Here is a 13447-nt window from a genome sequence, read left to right on the forward strand (position 1 = left end):
CGCGCTCCGGCTCAATGCAGCGCGTAAAGGCGCGTCAAGTCCTGTGAGCACCGGAGGCGGGACTAACAAAGACCTGAGGAGTGGACACTACCACAACATGGACCAGCTCACAGCTGGGGAAATAGTTTGGGAAATAAATCTTCATCCATGTCTAATAAACACAGCATCATTTTATTCCTGGCCCATTGAGTGTGCAATAAAATAATGAATAATTATTTAAAAAAATAATAAAACTCAATTGTAATATTTAGTTTATTATTTAAATAAACAAATACATTTAAATAATTATATAACAATATTATTATTACATATTCATTCAATCAATCAATCAATCAATCAATCAATCTTTATTTATATAGCACAAATTACAACAAAGGTCATCTCATAGCGCTATCAAAATATACAATTCACAATCGTAAAGGAAAAATAAAAAAACCCAACAAAAGCCATATGAAACAAGCATTTAGCAACAGTGGGGAGAAAAAAAACTTTTTTTTTAACAGGAGGAAATCTCCAGCAGAACCAGGTTCAGAGGTGGCAGCCATCTGCGAGAAAGAGAAGGGCGAGGAGAAGGCACTGACTGCAGAAAAACACGATACATTATTATCAAGTCAGCCTGCCTTGGCCTGGGGCCTCACTCCCAGTGGCCTAGTCAACACTTATTATAAAGGCGACAAATCTCTTCCCGTTTATTGGTAAGTTGACAGAGACTCCAAGGTCTGTAAATGTAACCATTTATAGACGAGCCCATGTGCGCTTTAGTGGTTAGGTTATGTTACCACATAATATATTGGCAGTGGCTATCCGTACGGTTGCCGTATCAATATACCAACATTCTATCCGTATACAGCGCCCCTATTTGGCCAGTTTAGTTCACGTGATAGGTCAGTCATTGGCCAGTTTAGGTCGTGTGACTAAGACTAAACCTAACCCTAACCCTAAAAATTGTTGTGATATTGGGTTATAACCTAACCCTAACACACTACATACGTGCACTTCGGTAATCGTACCAATAGCACCAGGGGTTGTCCGTACAGCAACCGTACAAATAGACATTTTCTAATATATTAGTTTATAATTTTAATGTAATAATTTTGTTATATTAAAAATGAAACTAAATAAAACCCAGACACACCAGTGACGCACCTTTGACCAAAAATAAATACAAATGTTTTGTGAAAATTTTAAGAGTAAGTAAAGGCAGAGTGGGGGCGAATTACAAAATGTCAAAGAAAAATAAACTCAGGTGAGAACAAAGGTGTCTGCTCAAGCTGGTTGGGAAGTTTTTGTTATTTAGGATGCGGATTAAAGGTGGGCTAATTTTAGTAATTATAAAGAGTTAAATAAAGTTATATGTTCCAGAAAATGTGAAGTACAAATGGAGTGTCGATCATTGGGGTGTGCATTGCCATGAATCTGATGATACGATTCACAATTTGCATGTCATGATACAATATACCCCAATACTAAACTACAATATATATCGCGATATCAAAAATAACAAATTTCACCTTTACAAATGCAAAATGAAAAAAAAATACAATTTACTGTTTTTTTTTTAACCTGTGAGAACAAGTAAATGGTAACTAACTGTAATTCAAGTACTGATATTAAAGACAAGAGGTATATATGTTCATCAAACTGTCAATTATGTTTCCAAAAAAGTTAACATTTTGCTTCTAGAACAGATTCTGTTAAGTTCTTAAAAAAAAAGAAGAAAAAAGCTACCAAACATCTAGAAAAGTGACAAGTAGGTTTTATAAGTGCAATCAACTTCCAAGCTAAAAAGTATTGAGGAGTGAGATAGTTTAACAAGCAGAATAAAAATAAATAAATAAAAATAATTTTGGACATTTTTTGGAGTGATGCAATAATGGTGCGGTGAAATATTGCGATATATCGCAGAATCAATTTTTTTTCTTATAACCTCAATAATAACAATGCAGTGGTAGTTACAGATAATTACCCTTGAATATGGAAAGCAAACCAGTGTCAGCTTTACAAGGATTCAAGAAGAGAATGACCTATCATTTATGGAGGATTTTGGTTTTGGACGATAGAATGATAGTTTTTTTCCTTCTGTCATAAAAATGTGAACAATTTCCGGTGTGAATTTGCTTGCTACTTTCAAGACTTCACACCTTCATGGAGATACTACAGGTCTGGGCTAAATAAATAAATAAAAGATAGTGAACCTCAGAGCAAATGAAAGAAGCACTGATGATTCGTAACATATATATATATATATAGTCCCCTCCAAAAGTATTGGAACGGCAAGGTCCATTCCTTTGTTTTTGTTGTATACTGAAGACATCTGGGTTTCAGATCAAAACATGAATATGAGACAAAAGTTCAGAAATCCAGCTTTTATTTCATGGTATTTACATCTAGATGTGTTCAACAACTCAGGACAGAGCACCTTTTGTTTGAACCCACCCACTTTTCAAGTGAGCAAAAGTATTGGAACATGTGACTGATGGGTGTTTCTATTTGCTCAGGTGTTGCCTTTTAGATTACTTAAACATTAAATAGTTCATGTTTTTGGCTTTGGGTTTCACCTGTGAAAACTGTATTTGCTGTTTAGCAAACATGAACACCAGAGCGCTGTCTATGGGAGAAAAGCAAACCATTTTGAAGCTGAGAGAAGAAGGAAAATCGATCAGCGCTATTGCACAAACATTGGGCATAGCCAATGCAACAATTTAGAATGTCCTGAAGAAGAAAGAAACTACTGGTGTACTGAGCAACAGACATCAAACAGGTCGGCCAAGGGTATCAACAGCAGTTGATGACGGAAACATCTTGAGAGCTGTGAAGAAACACCCAAAGACAACAGTCAATGACATCACTGCCAACCTCCACAGGGTAGGGGTGAAGGCATCACAATCCACTGTTCGAAGAAGACTTTGAGAGAAGAAATATAGAGGCCATAGCACAAGATGCAAACCACTCATCAGCAAAAAGAATCAGGTGGCCAGATTTGATTTAGCAAAGAAGTACAGAGATGAGCCACAAAAGTTTTGAAACAAAGATTAACCTCTACCAAAGTGATGGAGAAAGAAAGGATCTGCTTATGATCCAAAACACACAAGCTCATCTGTGAGTAAGTAAGTGAGTAGTTTATTTATAAAGTGCTTTTTGCAGATAAAATCACAAAGTGCTGTACAGAGTTGTGGTGAGTACAAGTGCAACACAATAGAATAATAAAACAAGAGTGCATAAACATCATAAGAACAGCAACATTAAAGGATAAATAAAAATTAAAATCCAGTTAACTAAAAGCTTTTCTGTAAAGTGTGGTCTTCAGCAGTTTTTTTAAAAGTGTTTCACACAGTTGAGCTCCCTGAGAGACTGGTGCAGGTTATTCCAGAGTCTGGGAGCTACAGCCTGGAACGCCAGGTCTCCTCTGGTTTTAAAGTTAGTTTTTGGGGTCTTTAGGAGACCCTGACCTGAAGACCGAAGGCATCGCCCTGATGATAGGGGCACAACAAGTCCGAGATATATTTAGGGGCCTGACCATATAATGCTCGGTACGTGAGAACTAAAATTTTATATTCTATGAGAAACTTAACTGGAAGCCAGTGCAGAGTAGCAAGAATGGGGGTGATGTGGGATGTTCTAGAAGCACCAGTTAAAAGTCTGGCAGCAGCGTTCTGAACGATCTGGAGTCTGTTTAGGGTCGACTTATTAAAACAAGTAAAAACAGAATTACAGTAGTCAATACGAGATGATATAAATGCGTGTATGACCAGTTCCAGATCTGTGAAGTATGGTGGAGGTAATGTCATGGCTTGAGCTTTCATGGCTACTTCTGGAACGGGCTCACTAGTCTTTATTGATGATGTAACTCATGATGGTAGCAGCAGACTTGATTCTGAAGTCTACAAAACCATTTTGTCTGGTAATTTACAGAGAAATGCATCCAAACTAATTGGCAGAAGCTTCATCATGCAACAAGGCAATGACTCAAAACACACTGCCAACACAACAAAGGACTTCATCGGGAGGGGGGAAACTGGAAAGTCTTGGACTGACCAAGTCAATCACTGGACCTTAACCCAATAGACCATGTATTTTACCTCCTGAAGAGGAGAGACTGAAGGGAGAAGCCCCCAGAAACAAGAACTGAAAGAGGCTGCAGTAAAGGCCGAAAATGAAGAATGTAACGGTCTGGTGAAGTCAATGGGTCGCAGGCTTGATGCAGTTATTGCAAGTAAGGGTTATGCTACCAAATATTAAATGTTATTCACTTTAAGTTCATTTAATAATGTTAGTTCCAATAATTTTGCTCACTTGCAAAGTGGGTGGGTTCAAACAAAAGGTGCTCTGTCCTGAGTTGTTTAACTAGATGTAAATACCAGAGCTGGAATTCTGAACTTTTGTCTCATATTCATGTTTTAATCTGAAACCCAAATGTTTTCATTATACAACCAAAACAAAGCAACTGACCTTGCTGTTCCAATACTTTTGGACGGGACTGTATATGAAACAGAAATGTGTTGAGATATTTTGATGGAAAAATATTCCATATTAATAAAGGAATTGTCATTATGTTATTAGGACATCAAATGACTTGAGTTTTATGTTCTTCATCTTTTCGTGTAAAGTTAGAAAATAGCAGGTTTGACAATAATAAACAACACAAATCAAACTGATTCACATACAGATTGCAGAGAAATGGCAAATCTGAGAAAACAGAGGACCAAACTCATTAATATTAGTCCTTCAGAAGCATAAACCTATAGCAGCAGGCAATTAGAAAATAAAACCAATTAGTGATCGGCCACATCACTAATGTGTCTTTTAATCTCTTGATTAAGACAGCAATGTCTTTTAATCAAGAGATTGTTGTACCAAACCCTCCACATTACCAACCAAGCATCTCTCTAGGGAGGATTAGTGCTTAGTTGTCTCAACTGAATATATCTATAGTATCCATTTGGTACTTTCACTATTTTGTAGGATAATTATATTTCAATTTCTACAGAATTTTACAAAGATCTACTAACGCTGTGATAAAATGTTTTCTGCATATTGGTATCTGTCAATAATGTTACAGCATCTCAATATCAGTCCTTGGAGTTCGAGCAAAAACGCATTAGTATCAAAAGAACAAAGCACTGACATGCAGCGCACAGTGGATCCATTACACTCAGATGGAGAATCATAATTCAGTCACACTGTGGAGCATTAGGAGATACATCATTACTTCAAGTATCCAAAGTCATTCAAAAGGCCAACAGTGAATGTTGCTTTAAGATTCTCCTCAGTTAAACCTGTTACTATTAATCATCTAATTGGAGTATGTTTTAATGTAGATATACTAAAAAGTGCATGAGACAAGAATTACTGCATTTTTTTTTAAGTATTTGTTCTGAGTGCAAATGCAAAAATCTGCCACCTGTTGACCAGAAGTGGAACCATCAGGTCCATCTGCTGAGATTGTCTAAGTCCTACTTGTTTTTGGAGGAATTCAGGTTAGACGAGCGACTGCTGTTGTAAATTGCTTTATTGTTTATTCGACTCGCTACACGTTTTAATTAAAATTCAATAAATATGCAAATGCTTATGAAGTCTTTTTAATCTCTGAAATTAATTCCAAAATAAAACACAGTTTTACCAGTTGACAATTTCATTAAGATTTTATTTAGAGTTGGATCTTTAACAAAAAAAAAAAAAAAAAAAAGACTTTACGGCAATGAGTGACAATTGTTGATCAAATAAACTTGGAGCAAAATAAAAAAGAAAAAAAAACCTGTTCAGTTTGTAGTGGACGGGTTGGAAATGAACTGGTGCAAACATTTCTAATCAGGCCACAGCTGTGTAAAGGAAACACTTCAAAGTTTTACTGTTTAACTACAAGGCTTTCCTCCCAGTATTGTTTTTTTTTTTAAAGGGATAAAAAAAAAAATACATACTTACCTTGAAAACGTAAAACACAGGAATAACAATGACTCAAAATGCCACATTTCACAGCAATATTTCAAGTTCTGTAAATTAGTGCTTAAGTAACTGAACCCTGTGTTACAGAAGAACTTAAAAAAATAACTAAAAACTATTAAGACACAAATGTTGCTCCAATTTTCCAGACTTTCTAAATGTACAGTCAGAGTGGGTTTGGGCGACTAACACTGTCTGACTTTGTGATACCAAACATTAATATTTATTAACTGCCACTGTCACAAATACCTTTAACAGACTTAAGTGACAACAGGAGGCTTATGGGAAATTGCAGAAAGGTGATGTTGGCTCTATCATATGTGAGGGAATTGTATGGAAATGAAAACATTTCTGAAACACGATGTGGTTGTTATCTCTGCCACACAACATGCGCTTGTTTCTTTCTTCTCAGCTGTAATGCTGCAAAAAAGTTAATCCTTTTTCGAGCTGGAGCCTGACCGCGATGATCCGGACGACCCGCCACGGCGCCTGAAATCACACAAACACCACGGGAAGAACCACTGTTAGCGCTCACGTTTTAGCAAATGTAAGATCACAGAAGGCAAAGCAAAGCATTACAATGTGATGATAAAGAGTGTGAACAGGTTTGTGTTTTTATCTGAGCTCCCATAATGCAAGGCGGCAGACGGCTAACATTAATCAGTGCCATTGTGGTATTCCACAGGAACCCAAACCTTTCGGACGAACGGGATCTCGAGCGTCTCTTTTTTCTCCCTCCAGACGACGACCTGGAGCGACTTCGCTTCTGTCCCCTCTCGGGTGAGGAGGACGGCGAGCGGGACCTCTTCTTGGGAGAGGAGCCCTTTCCAGATTTGGAGCTGGATATAAACCAAGCACTGAAGTCAGTACGATCAGGACAACATCTCACCAACAAGGGCGTTCATCAAGCTTCTCCGATTAGAACCACAAGCCCATGATTTAACGATGAAAAGGACATTTTAGCAAAGAATCTGAGAGTTGCTCATTAAATAACAAGCCTCTTTTTTTATGGCATCACATTATATTTATGACTGGAAGATGCTTGATGAAGACCCCCGATAATATATATATACACACACACACACACGTTTAGACATTTAACCTCATCTAATTGCTCGATCCAGGTGGGCTGCTGTCCTACAGGTTTGGAAGTCTTATTGCTTTGACAAACACCTTTCTCTGAAGATTATGTCAAATTCTACAACGGTGTACGAGGGCCACATGAGAAAAAATAAATAAATAAAAAATCAGAGCACTACAAGATTTAAGTCGTAATAGATTGAGAATAACAACCCTTAAATCAACCACATACAACAAGTTCCTCCTCCACAGAAGAGGTTAATTGCTCAAAATCAGTCTGGTTTTTGGGTCAAAAAACAAATGCAGACGTCTGCTTTAAAATCCTTAAACTGTAGTAATGATGGGCCAAAAGGTTCAGTATTTCACCATGTGTGAAACCTAAAGAAAATTATATAATCTCTCTAAATGCTCCACATTCTCAGAGTGACTGCAACACTGTATCTCAAAACAATTACAACTTCATTCTTGAAATATGAGGACTTTAATCTTGAAATATTTAGAATTGAATCTTATACAATTACAATTTTATGAAGATACAACTTTATTCTCATAGAATTACAACTTTACTTTAAAAATATTATGACTTTAAGCTCAGTGCCAAGATTTCTTTATATTATAATGTGCCTCTAATACGTCGTCGTAAAATTCAGCTCTAGAGAAGGTATAATAAAATGGAGCCACAACATGAAGCAGGAAAACAACTACAACCTGCGAGATAGCAGCATCCAAAACCGAGCACATCCACCCCTTATCTTAGACAATTAAATCTTACACATTTATTCTCTGAATTCATTAAAGTTGGAGTTAAATTTAAGTCAATGGCCATACATATTGTGTTTTTGCCTAATGAGTTTCCTCCATTTATAGATAAGACTGCTGTGGAGATATGGGACTCCACACGTGCACTCTCTACAGGGAGAGTGTGCACGTCACCTCATTCACCTGGAGCGAGACCTGGAGCGAGATTCAGATCTGGAGCTGGATGAGCTTATAGAGCGGGACCTGAAAGACAAAAAGAAACTTTCCAATATTTTCTAAATGGGCAGAAAATGAATTGTTTGTATGATTTTTTTTTTTTTTCTCAACATTATATACAAATACTAATCTAAGAATCAAAAATTAATCTATAGTGACTGAAAATGTATCCCAGTAAACATAAAAACAACATTAACCACATATTGTTACAATATTAAAAGTGTTTTAGAACATTCATTGGTGAAAAGAGGAAGTATCAAAATAACAAAAAGCAGGACATGTATGTGAATGAATACCAGGAGAAGGATTGAGCTGATACTGACATTTTGCCTGGCGTTACCCTGGACCTGTACCCTTTTACCTGGACCTGGACCGAGAACTGGAGCCAGAGGAGCGCGAGGACGAGCGGGAAGAACCTGAGCCACTGCCAGGCTTCTTAGCAACCTTTTCATCATTGTCATCCTCACTGGCATCCAGGTCATACTTTGACAAGTCGCCATCTTCGTCATCGTCATCATCATCCTGAACAGAAACATTAAACATTGTTGTTTAGACAAATATTCACGAGCAAAACAGGGTTTTTATACTTAAATCTAAGAATTTAAAACCTGTTTAATGCCACTTGAAATGAAATGTAAAACTCCACAATCAACACAAATAGGAAATAAAACCTCACAACAATTATAAAATGTTTTGGGCAATTTGACCCAAATATTATTAGCAAGTATCCAGATCTAAGTATCGGTTTGGTACAGCTCTACTTTTTAGTGCTCACGTTACTGTAATTGAGCTGCTTTTATGGGTACTTGAACATTTTATCTATAAATCAGTAATTTTACTTGTACTTAAGTACATTTTAAAAGAAGTAATTTGTTACATTTGTACACCCAACCGTTAATGAGTAAATTCTTATTTTTTATTTTAATAGATTAAAAGAACATTGTGAAACTACAAAATAAATAAGATAATGCCGGTAATTTTCCTCAGTTTTATAGTTCTTAAATTTAGCTATACTTAGAGCTTGATCATTTTTTAAACTGCACTGAATTAATTGGTGTTATTTTATTTTTAAATATTAATTTTATTTTATACAGATGCCTTGGCGGAAAATAAATTAAGTTCCAATTGTGCAAGATTTGGTCTCTTCCTTTTTAAGTTTAGACATGTGATGTTTACCGTATGCAAGGGAACCGTGGCAAGATTTATTACCAACAAGAAGACAGTCAACATCCCCCGCCAAATTAGTTGTCAATATAATTCACAACCTTTTTCTAAATGTTCTATTATGTGAGAACTTAGATTTATACAAAAGAAAATCACATCAGAATATAAAATTACTGTCTTCAATGGTTTTTAAGCTGTCCACTTTGAAGATACCTCGAACAGAGTAAAAAAACAGAACAAGAGCAATAACTCCGTAAAAAATAATTGTGCGCTTTCATTTTCAAACTCCATCAAGGTATTGATACCCAAAAACCACACCAAATTTGGTTATCCCATCTTAAACGGTTTCTGAGAAAAGCTGCCCCCTTTAACTCAGACGAACGGAGCTCAAATCTATATCCCCCTTCCACTTAGTGGTGAAGATTAATAATAAATGTGGGAGGTGAAAGTGACAAGTGACTTTTACTTAGAGTACTATTCAACTGAGCTGCTTTTTACTTGTACTCGAGTTTCAATCAAGTAACAGGACTTCTACTTGAGAAGGATACATCAGTGCTCTTTACACCCTCTATAGTAGAAATAGACTCGAGAGCTCTGGTTTTTCGACTTACATCTAGTTTGTATTTGGACAGGTCACCAGCCTCCTCATCTTCGTCATCTTCCTCCTCCTCTTCCACCACCACTTTTTTTGGCACTTCTTTCTTTTCACTTTCTTTTGCAGCAGGAGTGCTGCTGCTGTTGCTGCTCTTACCACGAAACTTTTTCTTTTTTCTACCAAACTGCAACAAGCGGAAGACAAGAAAAAAAAAGAAAAATGAATAAAATGACATTTTACTACAAACTTCCAGTGCTGAATGTTGAGCTTATCAGAACACACGTCCCACCTCATCATATTCTCCATCAGACTCCTCTCGTTCAATGTATTCCACGTTTTCCCGTTCATTAAATCCTCCTCCATAACCTGGAAGTAGGCGAGATATTAAGTCATCAGATCTATAGTTTCCTCCACCTATCAGAGCTTTAAAGCTATTTAATTACCTGTTCTTTCTTCCAACTTGGCATATTTAGGAGTGTTACACATGTTGCACTCTGATCGCCTCGCCCAATTCACATTTCCACAACTTTAATAAGAACAAATGAAAAAACTGTGATTAGAAAATCTGACAACCAAAGACACTACAACATTCTTACATTTACTAAACCCTGTAATTTTTTGTTTGATTTGCAGTAAGTGCATGTAATATGACTCTTATCACAATTGATTTCCATTTTTATTATAATCCAAGTGTCCCACTTAAAGATTATGAAAAAACACCACCAGATCTCTCATAAATCTAATTTCTTTATGATAGTATTTACTGTCAGCTTGTTAAACAAAGCAATATATATGGGAATTGATCTTAAATAGAAGGCAATATGAAAATTGCAAATAAACCAAATTTAAGGCACCATAGGTTGAAGTTTTTGTAAAGGCTCTAATATTCTAGACTTCATTCTAGTTCGCCTCTATTTTTATTTAAATGCAGTTTCATAAAACTAAACATCCATGTCATACGTTTTGCATTGCCAATCGTTTGCACTGAAGAGGCCTCTGCTCTTCTCAGCCAGGGTTTTCCCAATCTCCGTTCCTCCGGCTTTCATCATCTTTGCCTCTGTGGTTTTCTCTGAGGAAAAAAAATAAATAAAAAAAATAACGTCAAACACACTTAATACAGCAGTTTGCTCTTAAGTAACAAATGCACAGAGATGACGAAAAACAAACCTCTGCCACATCTGTTGCAACTGGTCCTTCTAGCAAAGTTTACATTCGCACACCTGCAAAAAAACAAATAAATCATAAGACGAGGCATAAATTTACTAATGTGCATTAATATAAAATACCTTTAATGACTGACACAAAAACCAGACAAATAAACACTGATGTACACCAGAGATGTCGCTGTCCTATCCTGTAGAACAAGGGTTCTCAACCTTGGGATCAGGGGTCGCGAGATGTCTTCATGACAACAATTTGAGCCCATTTTTGCTTAATTGTAGCCTTTATTCTGCAACTACACCATACTTGCCATATTGTAACCAATTTTAATAACTTTATTGCCATAATTTTGTTCCTTTTAATGGCTTTTTGCTACATTACTCCCATTTCTCCATCAAATTCCAATTGATCTTCTTCACATTTTTTCCACTTTTAATAAATGTTCGGCACTTATAAACCCTTTCGACTACTTTTCCAGCCTAATGTCACACAAGTTGAGCCATTATTGTCACTTTTAACCTCTTTACACCATATTTAATGTCATTTTAACCACATTCACAATTTATCATGCCCATTATTTGCCAGTTTAAACTATTGTGCTTTGCCAATATTGATACTTTGAACCCTTTTTACCACTTTTACCACCAACTTTTCCATCATTTTTGGGTCACTTTTACTTTATTTTATTACTAATTAAAACAAGGATTTACATCTTTAAGATGACTATATACTATGACACAAAATACTAAACTTCTGGATAAACCTCCCTGCTTCATCACGACAGATTGTAAAAGTTAGCCTGTGATCAGACCTTCTGCATGATTACATATTCATTAGATTCATACGAGTTGGAGGAAGATATTGAAATATGATGAATAGACTCGGCTCTGCAGCTGTGGGCATCATTTCAAGCAAATGGCTGTCGCTCAGAAAGGTGTTGCCTTTGCTTCTATGTACTCCAGATCTTAATATGCTTGAGCAGCAGTGAATAAAAAGGAGAAATGTTGTGATAGAGGTGCAGACCTGACAAAATGTTCAACCTACTGAATAGGGTAAGGGTGTCAAACACACAATCCAGCTGCCACAAATACAGCTTTTATTATTTTTTTTCCAAATAGGAAAGTTTGTTAAAATCTAATCAAAAGTCTTAGTAACATGCTGTTAAGTTACTGGACTTCTCTTTTATAAATCACATTTCCAATCAAGGTGCAAATTAATGAAAAACATGTCTTGGTTTGCACTGAAATAAGGCGTTTTATTCATTTGATCAATGATGTACAGTCTATCTAAAATAATTCTGCAGACTGGATGCAGAAACATGCAGAACTTAATCCAGGGCCTTGGTCCAGCACTGCTTTATCAGAATAATCAGAAATACTTTATTGGACGAAATGAAAGATTAGAGATCTGGTAATGATCACTACGCTGAAGTCCATGGCTTTTTATTTTTTTTAATTTATTTTATTAAAAATGGTGATTATTTACATAGCTATATCGATGTCTTATGGTACAGACTGTATAAGTGGCTGCTCCATTGAGGTCAAGAGGCCTGATATCTGCTGATCTATCATTCAGTCTTATTACAGTCGGACAGAAATGTGATATCTGTAGAACCATGTGGCTCCTGTGACAAGGTGGCTACTCGGAGGTAGTTTACACCCACCCGAGACGCGACAGACAGCCTCGGCTGCACATGCGCTAGCTAGCAAGCTAGCATGCCAAGTTAGCGACTTAAGCAACACAATTAAACGAGTCCTGGGTAATAAAGTCGAAAATAAGCAACACTTTAATATAAACAATTGGCCAGGCGTGTATTAATCTCCCGCTGTAGCCTACCTAATACGTTTAAAGACACATTAGGGTGTAGCTAAGCGCCGTTAGCATCAGATAAACGCTCTTAGCATTAGCTAAACGATGTTAGGCCGTAACCTTATTGGCAAACTCAGTATTTTAACATTTTTCTTGCTGCTGGTGTTATTATCCTTAATTATTAGCTTGGTTCGTGCGTTAATACGGCTCTTACTTGCTATCAGGGCAGATCCAGTCACCGTCGCTGACACGAAAACTCTTTCCCGACATGTTTGTTAGCCTGTTAGCAGTGTTAGCTGCAGAGCCCGCTCCCTGTGTGTGTGTTCATGCAGCCAGTCCTGACTCACTGCTGCCTTCTAGTGCCCCTCAACTGCCACGTAAAACCTAACGATTTACTGCTTTTATCATAGAAACACTGTCCACAACATACCCTGTCCCCACCACAGTGTTTTCTATGTTACATTTCCTAGAGATTTCTTGTAAATTAAATTGGTAACCTCCACTGTTAGAGGAGCAGTGAAGCTTTGATTTATTCTATGTAAGAAAGAACACTGTGCATACATCATATCCACACTTAAAATTATTATCATTATTATTATTTTCGCCCTATTGTTGTGCTTTAATATACATCATTCACAGTAATACAAATACAGATGCTGCAATTGTATAGCTTCTGATGTGTTGTCCCAATAACTGCAAACACAATGCAATGTTGGCAAAGTG

At 36.6% G+C, this 13447-nt stretch overlaps 1 protein-coding gene across 2 annotated transcripts; it reads right to left on the bottom strand.

The window, feature by feature from the left end:
* Positions 1–5851: 5851 nt before the first annotated feature.
* zranb2 (zinc finger, RAN-binding domain containing 2) lies at positions 5852–13092 on the bottom strand. Of its 2 annotated transcripts, XM_028445056.1 has the most exons (10): positions 12939–13092; positions 10922–10974; positions 10715–10823; positions 10198–10280; positions 10044–10120; positions 9771–9938; positions 8357–8517; positions 7963–8022; positions 6636–6779; positions 5852–6429 (listed from the first exon to the last, which is right to left on the bottom strand). In XM_028445056.1, the coding sequence occupies exons 1-10, from the start codon at positions 12992–12994 to the stop codon at positions 6372–6374; spliced, it is 969 nt and encodes a 322-aa protein (XP_028300857.1). In that variant the 5' UTR covers positions 12995–13092; the 3' UTR covers positions 5852–6371. The 2 variants fall into 2 exon arrangements, with proteins under 2 accessions (XP_028300857.1, XP_028300856.1); XM_028445055.1 differs by having other exon boundaries at positions 5852–6779.
* Between the last annotated feature and the right edge of the window lie 355 nt (positions 13093–13447).

Source organism: Gouania willdenowi, chromosome 4 (genome assembly GCF_900634775.1).
Source record: "Gouania willdenowi chromosome 4, fGouWil2.1, whole genome shotgun sequence".
Classification (NCBI taxonomy): Eukaryota; Metazoa; Chordata; class Actinopteri; order Blenniiformes; family Gobiesocidae; genus Gouania; species Gouania willdenowi.